At 44.6% G+C, this 22,521-nt stretch overlaps 1 protein-coding gene across 6 annotated transcripts in view; it reads left to right on the plus strand.

Moving 5' to 3' along the window:
- The window catches only part of Atp6v0a4 (ATPase H+ transporting V0 subunit a4), a 71,532-nt gene extending 52,265 nt beyond the window's left edge, over positions 1 to 19,267 (plus strand). For 5 of the 6 annotated variants that reach the window (XM_033764513.1, XM_010631698.3, XM_010631695.3 and 2 more), the window contains 8 exons: positions 1,182 to 1,275; positions 6,315 to 6,433; positions 8,371 to 8,587; positions 11,924 to 12,025; positions 15,409 to 15,516; positions 16,363 to 16,480; positions 17,533 to 17,704; positions 18,932 to 19,267. In XM_033764513.1, the coding sequence (XP_033620404.1) occupies positions 1,182 to 1,275; positions 6,315 to 6,433; positions 8,371 to 8,587; positions 11,924 to 12,025; positions 15,409 to 15,516; positions 16,363 to 16,480; positions 17,533 to 17,704; positions 18,932 to 19,025 (1,024 nt within the window). In that variant the 3' untranslated portion in view covers positions 19,026 to 19,267. Of the gene's footprint in view, positions 1 to 1,181; positions 1,276 to 6,314; positions 6,434 to 8,370; positions 8,588 to 11,923; positions 12,026 to 15,408; positions 15,517 to 16,362; positions 16,481 to 17,532; positions 17,715 to 18,931 lie in introns of all 6 variants that reach the window. The other variant, XM_033764514.1, reaches the window with a different exon arrangement.
- The last annotated feature ends 3,254 nt before the right edge of the window (positions 19,268 to 22,521 follow it).

Raw genomic sequence — 22,521 nt, forward strand, 5'->3', positions numbered from 1 at the left:
TGTAAGAAGGTATCAAAGGAACTTGTAGGATTTGGCCTGGGTTAGGATAGGGGGATGTTTGGTCATTGTTGTGGTAGAGACAATGTCTTTCTTGGTTTTGTCTTATTCTGTCATGGTCACAAGATGGGCTGGTGTGGTGCTGGTGTTTGGTGAACTCAGGGACTTAGGTTCCACAGGAGATGTGGCTTAGCTATGGCGCCAGGCCAGTTCCCTCCTGGCGGAGATGCCCATTCCCTTTGGTGGATAAAATATATCTCTGCTAATGATCTGATAGTGACAAACCACTGGCCAGGGGTCTGTGTCCAGGATAGCCCACCAAGGCCAGCTGTCCTCATGTACACTGAGGGTCTGGGCAGTACCACCCAGCTTTCTGAGCCCTGCAGCTCTCCAAGACCCAGGAGCCTGTTGCAGAAGGGCAGGTATGTTTCCCTGGTCAGCTGGTCGGGGTGGTCAGCCTTCTGGGAATTATTTCAAATGCTCATTCTTTGCCCCACAGAAGGGAATTCTTACAAAGAGCATCAACCCTTAATATCCGGGTCGACTCGAGGCTTGCCAAAACAGAACTTCTTTTTCATTGCCAGTCATTCTTCTGAGTGCAGATGGTGTTGGGAGCAATTCTACGTAATTTTGGGGGAAAATTCATTTGAATAGGCCTAGCTCTCCTGCCTACAGGTCAGCTATAGCATTTCCAGACATGACCCCATTTTGGCCCCCCACCCATCACTGCTAGGACCTCAATGGTCCGGTGATGCTCCGATGCTCCAGGACAAGATTACACCAGCTGAAGACATCCTGGGAAGAACAAAATCTTCATCTGCATAGTTCCTCATTGTTCTAGGATTTTCCCTGCTGCCCCTGCCGTTGCCCTCCGAGTGACCTTTTGCATCTGTTACTCTCCCGATGTCCTGAACTCTCTGCCATGAGTTTCTTTGCTACACTCCAATCAGGCCAAGAACTCTTTGGAAACTTGGGTCATGAAGTCATTATGGGTCAGAGGGCAATTTCTATAGCCTTGGTGCCCAAGAAAATACTTGGCATATGGTAGACTCTCAGTGCCTGTGCCTGGAGTCACTCCACTGCTGGGATTTGATAGCCTGTGAGTTCATGACCGGTGGCACCACAGTACTTTTCTCACCTCTGGCTGACCTGGTTTTGTTTTTTCCCCCTCTCTTTCTCTGTAGTGATGAAGTAATGGAAACAACTCCCTTTCTACAGCTGGACCCAGCCCTGCCAGGAGTGTATTCTGGAAATCCATATCCATTCGGGATTGACCCGGTAATGATGTCTTCTTGGGTGAAATATTTATGGCATAAAAGGTATTGTTGAGAAGATCTGGGAATGCAGGATGAGGATGTACCAAAACCTATCAAGTCAACAAACCTACATTGAGATAGAATCACTTGTAACGGTGGTTGTTTTGTTACATTTTGTTTTTCTAGTGCTGGGATTGGAGTCTATGGCCTTGTATGTGCTATGCCACATCCCCAGGCCCCATACTGGAGGTTTCTGTGACCCTCAGAGCTGGAGCCAAGTAAATGCCCTAGTGTAACCTCTACTTACCCCTCAGGCATTTTCCGTATAGCTCCCCAACATCTGCCTCTCTTTCCGTCATTTATGCCATGAGTGGTCAATGATTGCTTTTCTTTAAAAAGCCCTTGGTTGTTTGGGAAGTATGCACATTAGCTAAGCGGCTAGCATTCTCACCAGGTACCCTTCTTTGGCATTTTCTTGCAGTGGGTGACCTTGCCTTCCTAGATACATGCAGATATTAATCAGTACACCTTTTTTTTAAAAAAGTAAATGCTTCCTCATGCATGTTGTTTGTTGTATTTAGCTCAGCTGACTAGATGGGAGCCAAATGAAACAAAGACCCTTCCTCCTACAGCCTGAGATGGCTTTAGGAGCTGAATCACAAGTTCATTCTTTCAAAGCCACATGCAGTGTCACCAGGTGGCAGCCTTGCACTCTGGATGAGGACAGCTGTCTAGACTTGGAAGTTGACAGCTACAGGCCCAAAGGTTTTTTCTCCACTGCCTGTGATAGAGAACCTGATACCTGAGTTTCATTATCAGCAGTTGATAGTAAACAGTACTGGTTCCCAGAAATGTTTCTCTGGTTTCTCCTATCTTGTAGGTCATCAGGTCTTCAGTTTTCCAGGGTTCTCCCTTTGTCTCCCCACCCTTATAAAACCAGAACTCACTGCCCAGGACTTGCTTCTACTTGCCATCCAGAAGCATTTGCATTCTAAACTTAATTAAAATTGGGTAAGTCCTTGAAGGTTGGTTTGTAAACTGCAAAGTGCTAGAAACAGAATGAACTGTCATTTTTGGAGACCAGAAGGCTTTTTCTTTGGTCAGAGGTAGCAGGTGAGCCTCGAGGGGGGTGTTAGGGGCTGGTGGCTTTCCACTGTTTTCAGTCTCATTGTTTGTGTGCTCCTCTCTTCCTTCACGGCCACAGCTACTTCCTCAACAATCCTGTCTGCCCATGTTTGATGCTCAGAGAGAATGGGGGAAGAATTTTATAAACTGGAGGTTTCAGAGTTTCTATTTTTTGTGCAATTTTATCAACTGCCTACAAGTCAGAAAAGGGAGAAAAAAATGTCAGAGCAAAAGAGATGTGGGGATGTTGAAAATAATGACTTTTCCTCCTCAAGTAAAAATGCTCAGAGAGAATGGGGGAAGAATTTTATAAACTGGAGGTTTCAGAGTTTCTATTTTTTTGTGCAATTTTATCAACTGCCTACAAGTCAGAAAAGGGAGGAAAAAATGTCAGAGCAAAAGAGATGTGGGGATGTTGAAAATAATGACTTTTCCTCCTCAAGTAACATTTCAAATTTTGAAAATTTCTTGTTCTTGCTTAGCCTGGAGTGTAGCTCAGTGATGGAGCATTTGCCTAGTATGCACGAAGCCCTGGGTTCCACCCCCCCAAAAAAGATTCTTGTCATTATCATAAAATAATATATACAGTAAGTCCCTGACTTACAGATCAACTCCATTCCTGGAGAATGTTTGCAAGTCGGATTCTTTCGTAAGTCCAACAAAGTGAGTCTTACATACCTTTGACACAAATATACAACATGTATTGCTTGGTGCCTCCTAGCAGTCCCCTCCACATCACTACTGCTTTTTTTCCTGCTTCCTGACATCCTGGGCTCTGAGCAGTGCACTACTGTACACCGCTACACTGTACAGTGAGTGCACAGTGGTACGACTGTGTGTGTCTGGCTGACACCTGAGCTATTTCTGTGATTTGTTCACATCTGCTGATGTAATGTGAGTTCCTCCGTATCTGGAAGTTTGCAGAGCAAATGTTTGTAAGTTGGGGATTTACTGTATATATATTATTTTTAAAAGATCTATAGTATGGAATATTATAAATAACAGCAGGACTTGCCTGTCTTACATCTCCTGCCATCCTGTTTCTCAGAGATATCAGAATATCTCTGTGCCCATGTCAGGTCTCAAGTCATAGATGTAAATGAAGGATTTCTTCTTTACACAATAGGAATTTCCACCGTGCATTTATTCTGTGTGCATCATCTATTTGTAAATCAAATCACAAAATATTTGGCTTTCATCACAGCTGAGAGGCCTTACGGAGCTTATAAATATTGATTATAAATGAACATACAGTGACCAAGAGCGAACACTCCAGAATCAGACTGCCTGTGTTTAAATGAACATACACTGACCAAGAGCGAACACTCCAGAATCAGACTGCCTGTGTTTAAATCTTGGCTTTTTTGTTTACCTGCTGTGTGATTTTTGCAAAAATGACCATCTTTGTGTCTGTTTCCTCACCTGTAAAAAAGGATATAAATGGCAGCCCTAGCTTGTAGGATAATTCGCCATGAATGAAATGTAAAACCTTTAGAATATTCTGACACAAAATCTGGTAAATGCTCCATCAATAGTAATTGTTTTTATATTATTTCTTTTTAACTGATTTAATCTGCCTAAGATTATGATAAGCGCCTTTATCTGTAGAATGGGAATATTTGTATCTATTTAATAGAATTTTAGTAGACTTGAGATAGATGCATCTAAAGAGTTTAGTTTATGCTGGGTACTTAACATTTTTAGTTTATCAGATTTGGCCAGGCCTGCAGTATACTGGTAACTGCCCTCACCATGCTGAGTGATCTGAAGCAATGGGCTAACTGGGCAGAAAAGGGAGGCAGAGGGCAGAGCCTGGTGCAGCTCTGATACCAGTACAGATGATGAAAGCAGAGAGGCACCTCTGGTGTCTGGGCACCTGGTCGTGGAGTCCCTCTTCCTTCCATCTTAGCTGCCTCTTAGTGGTGTCTAAACACTGTGAAGAATTGGTGAGATGTAGTTTCTGACACGTGTGTGTGTATATACACATGTGTGTACTTTCCTGTATGTGCACCTGTGAATGTACACATTGTGGGGCAAGATGATCACACACTTAGTCTGTGTGTAGTTGAATGTTGCCCCCCCCCAAAAAAAAAGCAAAGAATTCTTGATATGGAAGTTATTTTAGGGGAACGTGAGAAGGCTGATGTGGCTTTGTTACATCCGAGATACAGCATATCACACCCCAAGCACATGTCTGGTGGGCATTTGGTATGTGCCTGAAGTTCAGGTGGAGTCAAGAACAGGTATAAGGACTTGCAGCCACTTACACAGGACTGAGGGTAGGGATCGCCAGGATGCAGAAAAGGAACATTAGTGACTGGGCCCACTGATCAGCTTGAGACCTTGGATAGTCGCTCAACCACACTGCTTATAGTTGGTGTTGCCTTGGTTAATGAGCTTAATTCTTTCCACAATTCTGGTCACGGGCCAAATTGGTCGTGAACTGAACCCATAAGGTCAACATTGAACCTAACCATTGAATTTGATTCAGTTCTCATCTAGTTCAGTTTGTGACCAAAACGATAGAATGACGTTTGTGAGTCCAGACACCACTGTATTTGTTTCATGTGTCAGTTTTGTTTGGGGCTGGCTGGATGCATGTGTCCCCCACCCGTAGAAGTCTGGATAGGGATTGTGCTTAAGGCAGGAACTATATCTTATCCATAAAGATAAATCATAAATCATGGAATAGCTCCTTGAGAAAGGCCTTGGAAAATCCTTTAGAATGAGAAGCACTCTAGAAATTCAAAGGGAAGTTAAATGTTATTAAGATGGGATTAGACGCTGGGATTTAGCTCAGTGGTTCTGCTGCCTGCCTTGCAAGCTTGAGGTCCCGAGGTTGATCCCCAGTACCAAAAAAAAAAAAAGAAGAAGAAGAAGAAGAAGGAATTACCTACATTCTGGGATTAGTGATCTACAGGTCATCATTATTCAAGAATCTAAGGCAAGTTTGAGATTTCTTCAAAAAGTTTCAGATTATCTTATCACTTAGGATAGTGATAAAGAGAGCTTCTGTAAATAGTCTGAAGCCTACAAAATGTTAAGAAAATACAGAATAAATGCTGTCTTTCGCTTCTGTAATTTGCTTTGCTTTACTTGTTTCTTAAGACAACAGTATCAGAGGTTCCATCATTAAGTACAAAACTTGAAGGCACATAGCCCCAGTTTAAAATGTTATAGGATTAACAAATGCTGGAGGTGCTTAGCTGCATCCCCAGAATGAGACCAGATGTTCAAACTAATATAACAGTCACCATACCTTACCTTATATCCTAAACCCTAAGCTTTCTTTAAATCATATGACTAACAGAGTTAAGACAAAAAGAATGTCACCAGTCCTGCTTTCCTAACCCTGACCCCCACTCTTGTGGCCTAGAATAGCTAACTAGGTGAATCCTAGAGATAAACATCCTAACTGCAAAGAAGATGCTACATTTGGTTAAAGTTAGACTGTCTTGTGACCGTGAGTGCACATCTCTTATGGGAACTGAGAGAACTGGAATGTCTTACAGAACTACCTAAAATGAGGTCATGATTGTAAAACTCCTATGAAGGGTAGGTTGTAACCCAGCCAGGAGTTGGTATATGGCACAGCCCTTGGTGTAGGCTGAACCTTTGCTAGCAAAGTAAATGTTTTTGTTTTACCCACTTCTGCATCTCTGTGTGTCACTTACCAGTTCCTTCTGCAACAACAGTAGAATAACATGAACATTCTTCTTGGTTTTCTTCTAGCAACTTAGTGGTATTTACTAATCATGCTAATCATTTTGGTCATCACAGTTACATGGATAATGGATTTGGTCTTATTCCTTTCCTAAGCCTAAGATCCATGCAGTTTCCATAGCAACCTTCACTGGGAAAATTGTACTATAGCCACCAATTCAGGAGAATTTCTGGATTCCATGTTTTGTGTTTCTTGTCATGTTTTTTGTCCAGATTTGGAACCTGGCTTCAAACAAACTCACCTTTTTGAATTCCTATAAAATGAAGATGTCAGTTATCCTGGGAATTGTCCAGATGATTTTTGGCATTGTTCTCAGCCTATTCAATCACATGTAAGTTTCCTGATTTACCCTCAGCCCGTTGGTCTGATCACACAGAAGAGGCAGGGAGGCAGAGAAGCAGAGCCCCTGCTAGGCCTTGGGACCATGTAGCTCCCCTTCCTATATGGACCGGACTTCCTGTATGTTTTGGCTTGAGCTGGGGCAAGCGGGTTGGCCAGGTACAGCACCACCCTTGTTTCTGCTGAGCAGAGTCTGTCCAAAGTGAGTGCACCCTGTCTCACTTCAGAAATATCTGGGTTCAGCAAGAGGCTGGGAAGCCCACACATCCTGTGTGCCCCCAACCAGAAGGCCTAGGTTGGCCTATGTCCAGCTTTAGCTCCCATCTGGTGGGCCAAGGGGAATGTGTGACTATGGTGAGGGTACCTCAGATTCCACATGGGGTCCTTTTCCTCGGCAGCAGCCTCTCTCCTATTGTCTTGCCTCCTGGCCTATATATTCCACCACTGGAAAGCCCCTGAAACTTTTGTGTGCTAAAAGTATAAATGTTTGAAAATAGTTTCAGATGTGCCCATTCGGTGTGCCTTTTGCAGACACAGTCACTGACTTCCAGTGCCATTGAAATCATCACCTGCCACATAGGTGAGGAGTCAGTGGGGGTGACACAGGGTTGGAATCAAAAGCTTACATCCTGGCTCCTCCTCCCAGTATGTGAGATCATAGACTCATTGCTTCACATCTCTGACATTTTTTTAGAGTATGAATGCATAGAATGGGTCAGGTTATTGGTTAATAAACAACTCTCACACTTTGGTGGCTTATGACAAAGACACAGAGCCATCATGGGACTACGGGGGATCTCCTCCTGTCATTCTTTCGAGGGGACCTAGGCTGATAGGCAGTAACTCCCTGGAGCCCTGCCAACTGCCATAGCAGGAGGGTAGTGAGTAATTTATTGTCTCTCAAATCGCCTACCACAGTGACACAAGAGGCACTTGTCATTTCTGTTCCTGTTTTGTTGGTCAGAGCCAGGCACATGGTGACCTTAACTTGAGAAGCCATGGAAGCTCAGTTCTACTTGGAAAGCCAGAAATAGAAAACAGACAAGTACTGGTTACCAGTACCTACTGGAAAGTGCTATGAGTGTGAAATGAAAGGTCACACTGGAAAGGTCACTGCCCATGATGAGTCTGGCTGCTCTCAACTGCAGTCCTGGCTGATCACCGCCCCCCGCATAATTCTCACAATGAACAAAAGCTACGAAGACCCTTTCTGCCATCCTCTCCTGGGGATCCCCTCACAGTCTTGCATGACCCTATCTTACAGCAGGAACTGGCAAACTTTCTTTGTGGAGAAAGTATGACTCAGTCTTGGCAGATCATCCAGTCTCCGATGCACTTGCTCCATGCTGGGTGTTGTAGCATGAGATCAGCCGCAGATGACATAAGGCACTGTTGTGGCTGTGTTATGCTAGGTCGATGCACACGTTAGTGCTAGAATTTCTTATCATTTTCACATGTCACGAAACATTATTCTTTTTTTGGCTCCCCCAACATTAAAAAAATAGAAAAATGACTCAACTTCCAGTCTGTACAAAAGCAAGTGATTTTCTTAGTTGACCCAGGCTGCTGGCCCCTGTCTAGAACAGTCTTAAGGAAAGCCTCTCCGTTCTGTTACTGCAGCCTTTTGGCCTCAGATGTGTTCATGGGAGTGAAGCATGCAGGTGAAGCCAGTCCACCGGCTCTGGGCCGGGCTGTTGCTTTGCTTTTACCTTCTAGATCCTAGTTCTCTCCAAGCCTTTTGTGCAGCAGCACTTACTCACGTTTCCCTTCTCCTCCTTCCTGTGCAGACTGATTGCTGTGTGCTGGGGGAGGCCTGCTGCTTGCCAGCCGCGTTCAAAAAAGGAAGTGAACATTTTGTGCTTTGGGAGCACACTTAAGTATGAATGTTCTTTGGATGTTCTGTCTTGTATGTGCTTTTTCCACCCCCAGATACTTCAGAAAAACTCACAATATCATTCTGCAATTCATCCCTGAGATGATTTTCATCCTGTGCCTATTTGGATACCTGGTTTTCATGATCATTTTCAAATGGTGTCACTATAATGCCCGTGTGTCCCGGAGCGCCCCGAGCATTCTCATCCACTTCATCAACATGTTTCTGTTCGACTATGACGACCCTTCCAGTGTGCCCCTGTTCGAACGCCAGGTACTTCTGTCCTTTTACCCACTTGACTACATGCTGTCTCCTACTGAGTATTGTGGAGAGTAAGTCTTTGCAAGACTGAGCCATCTTAGCATTTGGGGACAGCCATGTTCTTTAGCGCTCAAAAGGTTCTTACTAAATCAATGCCCAGGCCCTGAAAGTTTGTGTGGCTTCAGCCCTTCCTGTTGGGAGTGTTGCTGGGGATTTGAAAGCTTGACACTGTAGGATGTTCTAAATAGCACCTTAATATTTAATGATCTTCTATTATTTTTGTTTTACTTTTATTAGTACATGTTTATGGTACATTATTATATTTACTTATGAGGAATTGGTACATATACATGACATGTCTTAATTCTTTTTTTCTTTTTCTACATTCCCTACTCTTCTTCCCTGCTCTTTCCAACTCTTTTTTTTTTTTTTTCTCTGTGAATAAGGGTCTTACTATATGGTTCAGGCTGAACTTGAACTCACTATGTAGCCCAGGCTAGCCTCAAACTCATGACAATCCTCCTGCCTCAGCCTCCAAACACTTCTGACCCTCTGTAAACTCCAAAACTGAGGTTTACTCCAGCCTCATCACCTATGCGTACCCTCCCTAGACTTTAAATCATCTCTAGGTCACTTCTGATGTCTCCTACAATGGCCACACCGTAGAAATAGCTGCTATGCTGTTTTGTTTAGGGAAAGATGACAAAATGTCTGTAGTGTTCAGTTGAGATGAAGTTCTCTTTTTTCAAATAATTTTGATTTGTAGATGGTTGAATTTGCAGATGTGGAATTTGTGGACGTAGAAAGCCAAGCATTTTTGTTGTTGTTGTTTTGAACAAGTTTCAATGTCCCGTCGGAAAAGTGTATAAAAAGAACTCAGGGAGTAACTCTCTGAGAACGCAGAGCGTCCTTCTCCCTGATGGTGAGCCTGATGATGATGATGTAACTTGGGGGTAGGTTTCCCTTTCTGCTCTGATTCCTCTGGATCCGCTCTGCGGCCAGCTGCGTGATGCCAGGGGGCCCTCAGTGTGAGGTCACCGCCAGTGATTGCTGTCACCGGATGTGCTGGTTCACGTCCCACTCTCCTTGAGCCACACACGTGCTCAGGAGTTTGAGTCCTAGCTGCCTTCTCTACCCATGCAGAAGCATTGAGTAAGACGTGGAAATGCCTTGTGGTGGGGCTTTTCGTAAGGAATAATCTTAGCTAATAATTAGAGAAGAAATACAGCCCTGAGAGTCCCTTGGTGGCATTGCACCCAGCTGTCATTAAACACAGACGGGGACCTTGAGCCACTCCAAGGGTGCTGGCACCACGCGAGTGTGTTCAAAAGTTGTATTCACTCAGTGCTGTAGTCTAAACCAGAGTTGATTTGGATTTGCCAAATAAGTCTCTTTTATGCAGAGGACTCAGATTCACTGCGTAGCTCATGTGTTAACTGCTTTTCTAGACACCAAAGCCCTCCTTTATCTGGAAAATGCACTGAGCACTCCACAGCAAGTGGCCTTTCCAGGCTTTTCCTATTCAAAAACATGTTTGGGAGTTGGCTGACTTCCCCACACCCCAGTAAGAAGATGAATGGTCCTGGCACAAGCTGAAATTTCCATAAGCTCATTTTGGGGTCATGCAGCTGGAATAAATGATGTCAGTTAATAAATTCCCTGCCCAACTTGCTTTTGCTGGCTTTGAATATGAAGTAAGGACACACACACACACACACACACACACACACACACACACACACACCACATGCTAGGTACTTTGCACATCATCTTGTTATAGAATGGGCAAATGGCAATGACAAAGCTTTGTGGGCAGAGGATAGGAGGGGCAAGTTCAGCTTGGGGTCGCGTGATCCTCTTTCCCCCCTTTGAGCATTTAAAACGGAGCAAAGTAGAAGATGGAACAGATAAAATGTTCCTGCTATTATCAGGGCAAATCTTGTTACACTGGGGTTATAAATGGTCTCCTGGCATGAACTGTGAGTGGATCAGAACAGCTGAAGAGACTCAAAGGCTGGGGAACCAGTTTCTCCTTTTCCTTTGAGTGCATTACCAGTTCTTTCAACAGCCCTGACCCAGGCGGGGAGGCCCCTGGTTTCTGTTGAGAGAGCAGCCTGAGTCACCCTCGGAAGGGAGAACTGGGCTATGTGAGAAGAGGTGGGGGTCTGAGGACAAGAAAGAAAGCAGTCAGCAGGGTGATAAATGGAGCTCTTCCTGGGCCCCAGCAGAGGCCAGGGGACCTAGAGGCCATGTTCAAAGGCACCTGTGAGAACCCATGCTGAGGCCTAGGTGGCTGTCTTGAGCTTATGGTATTAGATGTCTGTCCCACCCTGAGGAGGGAAGTCAGGTATGCTTTGGTTTTCTCTCTTGAGAGGGAGAGAAGAAGAAATCTTAGATAATTATTGAGTAGCAGAAATTAAAATTTGTTGATTGAACACTGTGACTTAAGGTGACCTGTGTACTTTTGGTTACTATAGAGTGGCTGATGTAGTCAGAGGATCTGACTATGGTTTTTATACAGAAACAAGGATGACTATGCTTATGGAACAAGGGATGAGCAAGCCTGCGTATATAATGTACCTCATGAATATGTAATAAGCTCCAACATCCAGAGGGCACATAGGGTACTATGTAGTGGGTACTACAGGACTGATGTTTCTCTGTCTACAATAGGAATACTCCAGATGTGAAGGCGAATGGATTCAGAATGCTCTCAGTCTCAGAATGCTGCAGAAATGACCTATTTATCCTTGTGATCATATGAAGTATGACGGAAAGATATAATGAATGTTTCCATAAAATAATTTATTACAGTAGAAGAGATACTGCCATTAATGCCCCCACATTTTGAACACACCTATCCCATCACTCTTGCCACTTTCTGAAGCAGGTCTGAAAGTCTTGTTTCGTGAGTGTCTTTAGCTGCACTGTCATGACTGCCTTGTTGTCCTGAATCCATTCAAAATGTTTCCCTTTCATAATCATTTTGACTTTGAGGAAGAGCCTGAAACTGCACGGTACCAGATCCCATGAATAAGCTGGGTGAGGACACATTGCAATATTTTTATGAGCCCACCTTTCTGTTGGATTGAACTTGGCAGTAGCTTCCCTGTATTTTTTTATCCTACCTTGTCAAGACATGAAAGAGGACTTCCAGAACTACTTCGGAAAATTGCCCGAGTGATGGCATCAGTGTGTCTGAAATAAAGGAGAGCCTTTTGAGGGGGGTTAATGGCAGTATCTCTTTTACTGTAATAAGTTTTTAATTTCAACACTATTTTTTGTTAGTCTTTGTATAAAGTATGCTTTATGGTTACCTTCCAATGAGAGAATCTCTTGGCTTTGCAGCGAGAAGTCCAAACTTTCTGTGTGGTAATGGCTTTGGTTTCTGTGCCATGGATGCTTCTGATTAAGCCGTTCATCCTTAGAGCCAAGCATCGGAAATCCCAGGTAAGATCTGGGTTTCGGTTCATGGACGGTGGCTCAGTGTGGCTTCCTGGAAGGGAGCCTAGGGGTGAGAATGGGGTTAGGCTCCCACGGCCTAAAGGTTGTGGGAAGGTGTTGAGCTGACTGCCCAGTATACCACAGTGGCAGTGCCTGCCAAGGATGAAAAGATCACTCAGACCTAGTCCCAACGCCAAGGGGCCCGGGGGACTGTTCCAAAGAGAGCACCTAGCATAAGAGAGTCTCCAAGGAGCAGCCCGAAGCTGAGAACTCTTTGGCTTTTATTTAAAATAGCAAAGCAAGAGGAAAAAAAAGAGAAGAAAAATGACCCAGGAGGCTGTTTGTCTGGAAATTGGAAGGACAATGGCCAGACACAACATACTTCACTAATCTAAACTTCTTGTTGTTTTCCAACTGTGCTGTGCTTGGTACATTATGAACAAACCCACATGCTTTTGCTCTGCAGATTCCTTCACAGTTTAACCATTCACTCCTTGGTCAGGTCCCCCACAGTTGTCCTATCTCAAGTGTGGCTCTTTCCATAGAGTTACTCTGGGGCCCTTTACTTCCAACATAGCAACATTCATGTTTCCAAACATATTGAATCTTAGACCCAGAAAACTGCTCAAAGTGTATGTGTGTCATCCAGTGGTAGATGATGATATGTAAGAGTGCAAACTTAGTTGTTTTATTCTTTTTTTTTGGTACCGGGGAATTGAACTCATGTCCTTGTGCTTGCAAGGCAGGCCACCGAACTGCTGAGCTAAATCCCTGGTCCTGTTGTTTTAGTCTTAAAGAGAGAAGTATTTTAATATAGCTTTACTTTTTAAATGAATATTAAAAGTTTTTAGTGACAATGTGACCTGTGTAGCTAATCCCAGCTACATTGGAGAGGGAGTCAGGAAGATCATGAGTTCAAAGCCAGCCTGGGCAACTTAGCGAGACCCTGTCTCTAAAAAAAAGTTGGTTTTCTTCAGTTCTCTAAAGTTGTAAGATTTTATTACATCATGCTTCAGAATGTGCCAGGGAATTAGATAAAATGGTAAATGAATTCAAATAAGTCAGTTCTTTTTTGTTGTTGTTGTTGTTGGTACCAGAGATCAAATTTGGGTCCTTGCACTTCTAAGACAGATGGTGGAACCACTGAGCTACATCCCTGGCCCAAGTCAGTTATTATTTATTGGTGATTTTCTCCTTTTGCCAGATAACCAGTTTCATCTACTTCCTCCCTTTGTCTAAACTGCTCCTGAGCTATGAATGTATGCAGGGTGTGAAAAAGAGTTTAATATCAGCCTAAAGCAAAGAGACTTTAGGAAGATTAACCCCTCCCAGGGGACACCGGATTCTAGTTATGACACACAAATGCTGGGCTTTTTTTTTTTTTTTTTATTTGCTTTCCCCTGTAGAGCAAAGGATTAATTAGAGTGAACTGAGATCACGTATGATTTAGAGAGTTGGAAGTATTTTTAGATCAAATTCTACTTTTCTAAAATCTGTGTTTGTCATTGACCCCACATACAGGTAAAGGGAATGACAAAGCAAAGAACACTGGTTTATTTCCTTAAATGGGAAGAGACCAAGATGATGAGAGGAGTTGGGGCCACCTCCCAAGAGCTTAGAAGGCTGAGTTTAAATTCTAAATCCCACAGGGTACTTCTGAGGAACTATTTATCAAGCTATGTGGCTAGAATGTATTTTGTGTAAGAGGGCCTTGGTTTGATTTATTACTTTTAACTATTTAAACATATGCAACATGCATTTTCAATTTTACCCTTACCCATAGCCCTCCAAATATTAAGTGCAGAGGAAACAAAGGTTTTTAATGCTTAATTTACAATGCTCCTAGGAAAGACTGGATTCAGGGCATTAAACTTCACAGTGACTTAAAAGAAATATAAATTAAGCATCCCTAATCCAAAATACTCTAGAAAAAACACTTTTTGAGATGCTACATATCACAAGTAGTAAACCCCACACCTAAATTCATGTGATGAGTTGTGGTCAAAATAAAGGTGCAAGCAGCTGGAAGTGGTAGCACATGCCTGTAACTCCAGCACTGTGGGAGGCTGAAGCAGAAGGATAACAAGTTCAAGCCCAGCCTGGGCGATTTAGCCACTTATCCAGACCCTGGCTCAAAATTTTAAAAAATGTGAAAAGGTTTGGAGATGTAGTTTAATGTGAAGGCTCGCAGTTCAACTCTTAATACCACCCAAAACAAACAACATCAACCCATGGGTATATTTTAATGATAAAAATATCATTAAATTACCTGAAGGCTGTGTGTTTAAGGTATATATGGGTTCCATGTACATGCAAATATTCCAAAGTTTGAAAAAATATAGAAATCTTTTTTTTTTTTTTTTTTGAGACAGGGTCTCACAATGTAGTTGAGACTGACCTGGAACTCACTATGTACCCCAGACTGGTCTCGAACTCACAGCGATACTCCTGCCTCAGCTTCCCGAGTGCTGGGATTACAGGCATGTGCCACCACGCCTGGCTGAAAGAAGTATAGAAATCTTAAGCACATCCAGTCCCAACCATTTCAGATAAGAGATAATATTTGTATTGCACTCAAACTTTGGGGTAAAATCAGCCCAGATTGAATGATGCTTGTTTCTAGATTATTTTCTTTGAATTTTTGTTTGTTTGTTTGTAGGCAGGGTCTCATTATGTAGTTCAGGCTGGCTTTGAATTCAATATGTAGTCCAAGCTGGCCTTAAACTTGAGGTGATCCTCCTGCCTCAGCCTCCCAAGTAGCTGAGATCACAGGCATGCACTACTATGCCCAGCTGATGTTTTTACTTTAGAAAGTGTATTTGTGTTAGAACACTTAATCTCTCTTAGTTAATTTTGTCTATAGAAATATGGTTAAGTCACATGGTTCTGTTGAAGGTGCAGCTGACCATCTGGGAGAGGATGTGTTTCTTTTAAGCACAGAAAGATACTTTTGTGTATGTGTTGCTTTTCTGTGCATCATTTATCATTTTCCACAGTCGCCTATATTTGGGAATCAGACCACCTGGATTTAAATCCTGGCTGTCACTAGCCTTACCCACTATATGGTCTTAGACACATTTCTTAACCTTTCTGTTCCAGTTTACTTCTCTGTACCATGATAATTTTGCTTACATAAAGTGATTATTTTGAAGGCTAAATGAGATAACACAGAATTTAGACCAGTTTCAGAAAGATAGCTAACAGTTATTTTAAAATAGTGTCTCACTAAGTCACCAAGGTTCAACATGCAGTCATCCCGCCTCAGCCCCCAAGAGTGCTGAGATTATAGCATACGCCCAGCAACAGCTAACATTGAAGAGACTATTTTATGCAGTATGGTCATAATAATAATGGTGAGTTTAGTGTTCTTTTGTTTGTTTGCTTGACAGCTGCAGGCATTCATGGTCCAAGCAAATGCCACAGAGGATGTCGAAGGTGGCACTTCCAAACCCTCTGGTTCTTCAGAGACTCATGGGGCTCAGGACCGTGAAGAAGAGGTATCTGGGACCAGGGCACCCAGGAAGATCTCCCAGTTTGTGGAGGACCTGGTCTTTATCAGTTGCTAGGTGTGGGCACCGGCCCGTCTGTGTGAACATAGGAATAGGGCTGGGAGGGCTCAGAGCCCCTGCTGGCCTTGGCCCCGGAGCATGAGTGTCGTGGGAGGTAGGGAAAAGGAAATATCTGAGAGGATTGGGATGGCTCTTTCCCAACTACTCCGAGAACATTTTAATATTTCGGCCAAGCACTGCTGTACCTGTAAGAAGAGGTGAGTACCAGCTCTGGAGCTAGTGGCACAGAGGTCCTAGTGTTGCTGTGGCCTCTTGGCTTGGAACAGCCCCTACCAAGCTGCTGCATTCAACCTGCTCTATCCCACTGGTGCCCTCAGTGACAGCAGGACCCATATCTAGCCTGAGGTATTGAAGCAAAGTGTGGATTACTGATCCCCAGCCATCTTGTCCCACACAGGCACACCTGGTCACTGTAGCTTCTTTCCCCTGTGCCTGCCATTTTGAATTAATTCACTTATCTTTTACCCTTAACTGCCTTCCCTGAGAAACTAGCCTGATTTCACCAGCACGTATTATTCACGTGTTGAAATTTCACACTGTATCCCACAAATACGTACAATTATTACATGTTAATCAAAAATTTAAAGGGGCTGGGGATTTAGCGCGGTGGCTTCTGCTGCCTGCCTGGCAAGCACAAGGACCTGAGTTAGATCCCTGGTACCAAAAAAAAAAAAAAAAAAAAAAAAAAAAAAAGTAAATAGATTTTGATGTTCTCAATACAAAAATAGAAAAAGGAAGTACTTACTGAAACAAAATTCAAATGTTCCCTTTCAGTTCAACTTTGGAGATGTCTTTGTCCACCAGGCCATCCACACCATTGAGTACTGCCTGGGCTGCATTTCCAACACGGCCTCCTACCTGCGGCTGTGGGCGCTCAGCCTGGCGCATGCCGGTGAGTGAGTGTGACACCCACTGGCCACAGGTGGGCATGTCTCCTGGAGAGACAGCCACACTGGCCATGAGGGTCTTCATCAAACTCTAAGCACTTCCCCCAGGGCTCTTGGCTAGAGGTTAGGGCTTTAATATGTGAATCTGTGTCAGAACACAAATACTCAGTCCCCCCAAAATCATGTTGCTTGCATTCTTTTCTGTCTTGTTTTTTTGTGTGCGTGAGTCATGTTACATAGATTTAGTCATTGTGTGCCAATAGCTGTAGTTTGCTTACTTTCCCTGGTGAATGATACACTACCATGTGTTAGGTGTGGTCAGAAAACGGGGTGAATCTTTACATTTTAATAATTTATTATAGTCACATACTGTCATTAACCCACCTTAAAATAATTCTCCTACTTCAAGCACATTTATCCTGTCAGTCTTGCCACTTTCAGAAGCAGGCCTGGAAGTCCTTTTTCACGTGTCTTTAGTTACGCTGTCATGGCTGCTTCCATGTCCTGAATTGATTCAAAATGTTCACTCTCATCATCATTTTGACCTTGGGGAAGAACCAGAAATTGCAGTGCCAGGTCCTGTAAACAGGTGGATGAAGATGCACCGTGATATTTGATGAGCCTGCCCCTCTGTTGGACGGCTTTCATTGACAGCACGCACCATAGTTTCAATCACACATCATAAAGACACTCATGAAAGAGGAGATCCAGACCTGCTTCAGAAAGTCGTAAGGATGATGGGATAAGCGTTTAAAGTGAGTGGGATTAATAGCAATGTGGTTTTTTTTTTAAAAAAACTATACTACATTTTTAAAAAATGTAAGCATTCACCACATGCGGTATTTTGATCACACCTCGTATTTGTCTGTCTTCCTCTCAATGGAAACTCCCCCATTGTGAACGTGGGTGCTGTAGCCACTCTCAGGCTTGTGCCCCAGGATGCTGGTGCCTGCGTTCTCCATCTCACAGTGGAGCTGCCGATCTAGGATGGTGATCCAAAACTCATCTGCATTTGCAAGCTAGACCCTGGGGTTGAGACTGTGCTTGCATCTTGCAGAACTGTCCGAAGTCCTCTGGACCATGGTAATGAACATCGGCCTCCGTCTGCAAGGCTGGGGAGGACTCATTGGGGTCTTCGTTATTTTTGCTGTGTTTGCTGTTCTGACAGTGGCCATCCTTCTCATCATGGAGGGCCTGTCCGCCTTTCTCCATGCCCTGCGGCTGCACTGGTGAGCACAGGTGACTCCCGGAGACACTGGTTGGTATAGGGAGGGGGTAGCTGCTGGGCTAGCTGACGGGGTACATAGCCTCACCTGTCGTGTGACATTAGCAATAGATGTGCCTTGCTGAAGCCTTAGTTTGGTCCTCTGCACAATATTAAATGATGTATCGATCCCCGGTACCTCCCCAAATTTAAATGATGCAATAAACTACACATACCTTTGTTGCTCTCCAATAATTACTAGCTTTTGCTTATTCCTTATTTATTTATTTATTGGTACCGGGGATCGAACTCGGGTCCTTGTGCTTATGAGGCAGGCAGCAGAACCACTGAGTTAAACCCCCAGCCCTATTCCTCTTTAATAAATAAAGTGTTCATTTGCTGTAATAACCAGCTTTAAGTAAATGGCCCCTCTGAGCATAGCTAAGGTGACAGATATGAAACAGGCTCAGTGAAGGTGTGTTACAGAGGGCAGAAGTTGTGTCTTAGCATAAGCTACTGAATTCTAATGTGACGCTCACAGATGTACCCAGAGACTAGTGGGGGACACTAAGTGGAGGGTGCTCAGCATCCCATAAGCCCCTCGGACTATCCTCAGCTTGCAGTGGTGGTGTCTGCCTCCCTTGTGGCTACCGCTCAGAGGAAACGCTTTTATACTTAGCACAGAGGGGAGAGGAAGGTAGCATCCCCTGGCTCCATGATGGCATCTCCCGCCATGTCTTTAAGGATGGGAAACCTGTAATGTGATAAAACATCCACGGTCAGACATGATATTAGTCATGTTCAGTTATAAAGGTACAGGTCAAGGTAGAGATTGCTCTGCAGTAGCCTAGGGCCACAGTTGAGGCAGGGCTGGTATGGAAGGCAGGATAACCACGGGAATGGCTGTCACATCGTGTGCAGGAAGTGGCACATAATGCTGTGCAGGCAGGGCGTCTTCACTTGTGATGGAGGCTACTGAGCCGTGACATCGGGAGGGGTTGCTGCACTGTGGCCCGTGAAGCCCAGGCCCAGAAAGTTAGGTGGGAATGGAAGGGAGAGGGCAAGGGGGGACAAGAAGAGGGCTTCTGAAGTCATCAGGGTTCTTGCAGCAGCCACCAGCCCAGAGAGCATTTCTCAGCTGGCCTTCCTGGCCTTTAGCTTGTCTCCTATGGACATTCTGTGTCTTGTCTCCTCCTGCCAGTCTCTAACTTGTGTGTTTGATCTCCTTTCCTTGCATGGCTCCCAACACCAGGGTGGAGTTCCAGAACAAGTTCTATGTTGGGGCTGGGTACAAGTTCTCTCCGTTCTCCTTCAAGGACATCCTGGAAGGGGCGACGGAAGAGTAGCTCCAGTGCACGCCTCTGCTTCAGGGTCTGTGCCAGCAGAAGGCCTTGAGTCTTGTGCCCAGTGGAAAGTGCTTAGCGAATGACTGTCCCTGGCCACCCAAGGCAAGAAGACGTGGTATTTGGTCGTAAGCCCTGGGGCTTGATAACCATGTCAGAGAGGCACTGCTTTGGCAGGTCTTCTGTACTTCATGGGGGGGTCTTAATTACCAACTAATAAAATGATTGGGAAATGAGGGGGCGTGCTAAACTGAGTCTTCTTGTAATATTCGAAGTATTATAATCAAGAAAACAAACAAATGAGCCATTCGCTTTTTTCTGTAGGGTGCCTTTATTCAAAATTGCCCCACAACATTTAATACTGATAATTATAGGCCAGCAGGGAACAATGCAGTTGCACAAATTAATCCCGGAGAGGGATCAGAGTTATTTTATCCCCTCATTTCCCTCTTCCTCACCTTTCTCTGGCTCAGCATTACGTACTTCAGAGCTTTCTCAAGAATTTTTATTGCAGGTGAGGAAGAACAGGTCAAGTTCTCTGTACACAGGGAGAGCTGCCCTGGCACAGCTCTGCTTAGTGCCCGGGATGTGAAGCAAAGTGGTGACAGCCCTACGTGGGTCACCTGTGTCTTGTGCTGAGTAACTGGAGAAGGGGCAGGTCTGGGAATGGAGCAGCAGGAAGGACTGCCACACAGCCTGGGCCGTGGCTCAGATGGACTTTCTCAGGGCACCTGGCCTGGCCAACTCCCAAGAGGTTGTTGATAAGATTCATGCCGGGCTGTTTTGTCTGAATGGCCTTAATCCAGGTGAATAATCATCTCTATAGTAAATAACATTTTTGTAGTGCTTAACAATTGAAAAACTCCTTTCACACGGTTTTTAGTTCTAAATTTTCATCATCAGTAAATGAAGTTCAAAAAGAGCTGGTCAGGGCTGGGGATTTAGCTTAGTGCTTTGGCGCATGCCTCAAGAAAGAGCACATGGACCCAAGCTCAATCCCTGGTACCCCCCCAAAAAAAACAAAACAAAAAAACAAAAACCCAAAAAAACAAGAGCTGGTCAGATCGAGTTTGCCTTTCAGGTGGGACTGTAATTTTTGCCCTCACTTGCCATATGCAGGATGGGCATCTGTGCAGGTGATGTTGCTCATCTCTAAAAGGAAGTTTCTGTGTCACCTGCTGGCCACATCCTGCCTTCGCGTAGTGGAAGGGACACATCAGGTGCCCAGCATGAATTCAATTAGGGAGGTTGCGCAGAAGAGTGATAGCTGAAGTTGGAAGATGTTTGGGTTCCAACTCTCACACTTCGTCCCTGGGCTCTTGGGCAGGAAATGGAGTCATCTGTCCTTTGTCAGCTGGGGATCATGCTCTCTACCTTGCTGGTTGTGGAGGGGAGCTGTTAGACTCTTAGGTGTCCCCAAGTGAGTCGACACCTGTCCTCAATTCTAAACAGCCATGGCTGTACAGAAGGGTAGGGGAGGGTAGCATCCCCTTGCCCCATGATGCCATCTCCTGCCATGTCTTTAAGGATGGGAAATCTGTAATGTCATAAAACATCCACGGTCAGACATGATATTAGTCATGTTCAGTTATAAAGGTACAGGTCAAGGTAGAGATTGCTGTGTAATAGCCTAGGGCTATTGGGTGAGCCAGTAGGGCAGGGTGAGCCCCTCCCTGCCCCTTGCTAGACCTGACCTTTCCGACCCCCTTCTCCCCAGAGCAGCAGCATATAATTTCCTTCAAGCGCGGGCAGCTGAGTCTGTCTCAAGAAGGGATTCATTTCCCCTTTACAAGCGCTCTGGGGAGGGCTGTCGGGCAGGGGGTGTGCCCTCGTGTCAGCCCTGCCCCAGGATGCAAGGCTGTCCCTGCCACAATCCTGTTGGAGCCCTGAGGTGAGGAAGAGTGGGACCAGGGACCAGGGACCAGGGACTCCCCAAGGCGGTCCCAAAGTCTGAGAGGCCAGCAGTGCTCCAACTTCCACCTCCGACGGGCTGTGGTGAGGTGTAGTGAAGGGCTGGAAGGGACAGCTTCCCGAGAACTAAGCACAGGTAAGAAACCTGTGCCACAGCAGAGCTGTGCCTGCTGTTCTTGCTGTGGGGGTAGGAAGGGGTTGGGGGCCCTGGGGCTTGAGATTTAGCAGGTGGCTGAAGGCAAATGCTGTGATTATTTCCTTCTTTTTATTGATACTGTAAAACCACACACACACACGCATATTCTTCCGTTTTAAAATGATCTACAAGGGCCCAATTATTTCTAGCTAAAGAAAATGTCAAACAATTATTTATAGTTTGTATTAACGAAGCTTGAGCTCCATTGGAGTTTCAGAGGAATCCCCTGCTTTTTTCCAGGCTGAACTACTCTCCCATTGTAGTTTGTAGGAGTTGTTAGGAATGTGAAGAATCTCCTCTCCTGTTATTCACTGTCTCCCTTCTTCCCTTTCTCCTTTCCTTCCTTCCTGTCTTTCAATCTTTCCTCCAAAGAATTTTGACTGATTTAGGGAATCAAAGAACAGATGAGACCTCAGCCTTCTAGGGACAGGGAGACCTTTTGGTAGAATTAGCCTAGAAAGATAGGCCCTTTTAAGAGAGAAAGGAGTTGAGCTGACACCCTGTGGCTGGGAACTTCCTCTTACAAACCTTTGGTGGTTTCCTGTTAGGTGCACCTAGCATAACAATAACCAATAAAGTAAAGATCTTTCAAAGAGAAAAGTGGAAAAAGAGAAGTGGGATGGGACCACTGTCCTATGAAAATTGACTGTTAGCTGCTCTTAACAATGCTGTCTCAGCTCTGAGCCCCCGACTCCATTGGAACAGCCACTCTTCCCAACGTGGGGCATGAGGAAGACCGATGTCACAGTGGTAGACACCAGAAACCCCTCTGGTGGCAGGGCAAGGGCCACCCTGCTCCTCGGAATGGAGTTTGAATGAGTCACGACTCATTTTTCCCTGCTCTGCACCAATGAAGCTTTTGGGAAAGTAAAGTCTGAAAGCCCTTTCTTCCTCTAAAATAGTGATGTTTGCAGAGTAAAAGAATGTGGAACGTCAGGAACATTTTTAGTGGAAAGGATCATTTTCTCCGGCCCTGCTTGATAAGATGAAGTGACGGATTGAGAGAAGGGCTAGACACTCGCTGGAGAAGTGGTGAGGTCTTCTTCCCAGGTGGGAATGTCGCAGAGGTGATGGCGGCTTCCCAACACCACTTTCACTGACCCTTGAAATACAAGTGGCCTCTTTTAGAAAACAGGTAACTTTACCCCTTTTGGGTAGTTTTTCATTTGAGCCCATTATGTTAGTGGGATATTAGCAGTAAAGACCTTGAGATACATATCGTTTTTTATGCTAGAGATGGAACCCATGACTTCATATGTCCTAGGCAAGGGCTCCGCTGCCGACCTATAGCCCCAGCTCTTTCTTCTTTTTCCTTCCTCCCTCTCTCCCTTGCTACCTGTCTTCCTCTTTTCTATCTCCATTTGGAGAGACCTGCATTTGCTACTCTGGAGT

The sequence above is a fragment of the Fukomys damarensis genome, unplaced genomic scaffold, assembly GCF_012274545.1.
Source record: "Fukomys damarensis isolate Sample0158 unplaced genomic scaffold, DMR_v1.0_HiC HiC_scaffold_16, whole genome shotgun sequence".
In the NCBI taxonomy this organism is placed as follows: Eukaryota; Metazoa; Chordata; class Mammalia; order Rodentia; family Bathyergidae; genus Fukomys; species Fukomys damarensis.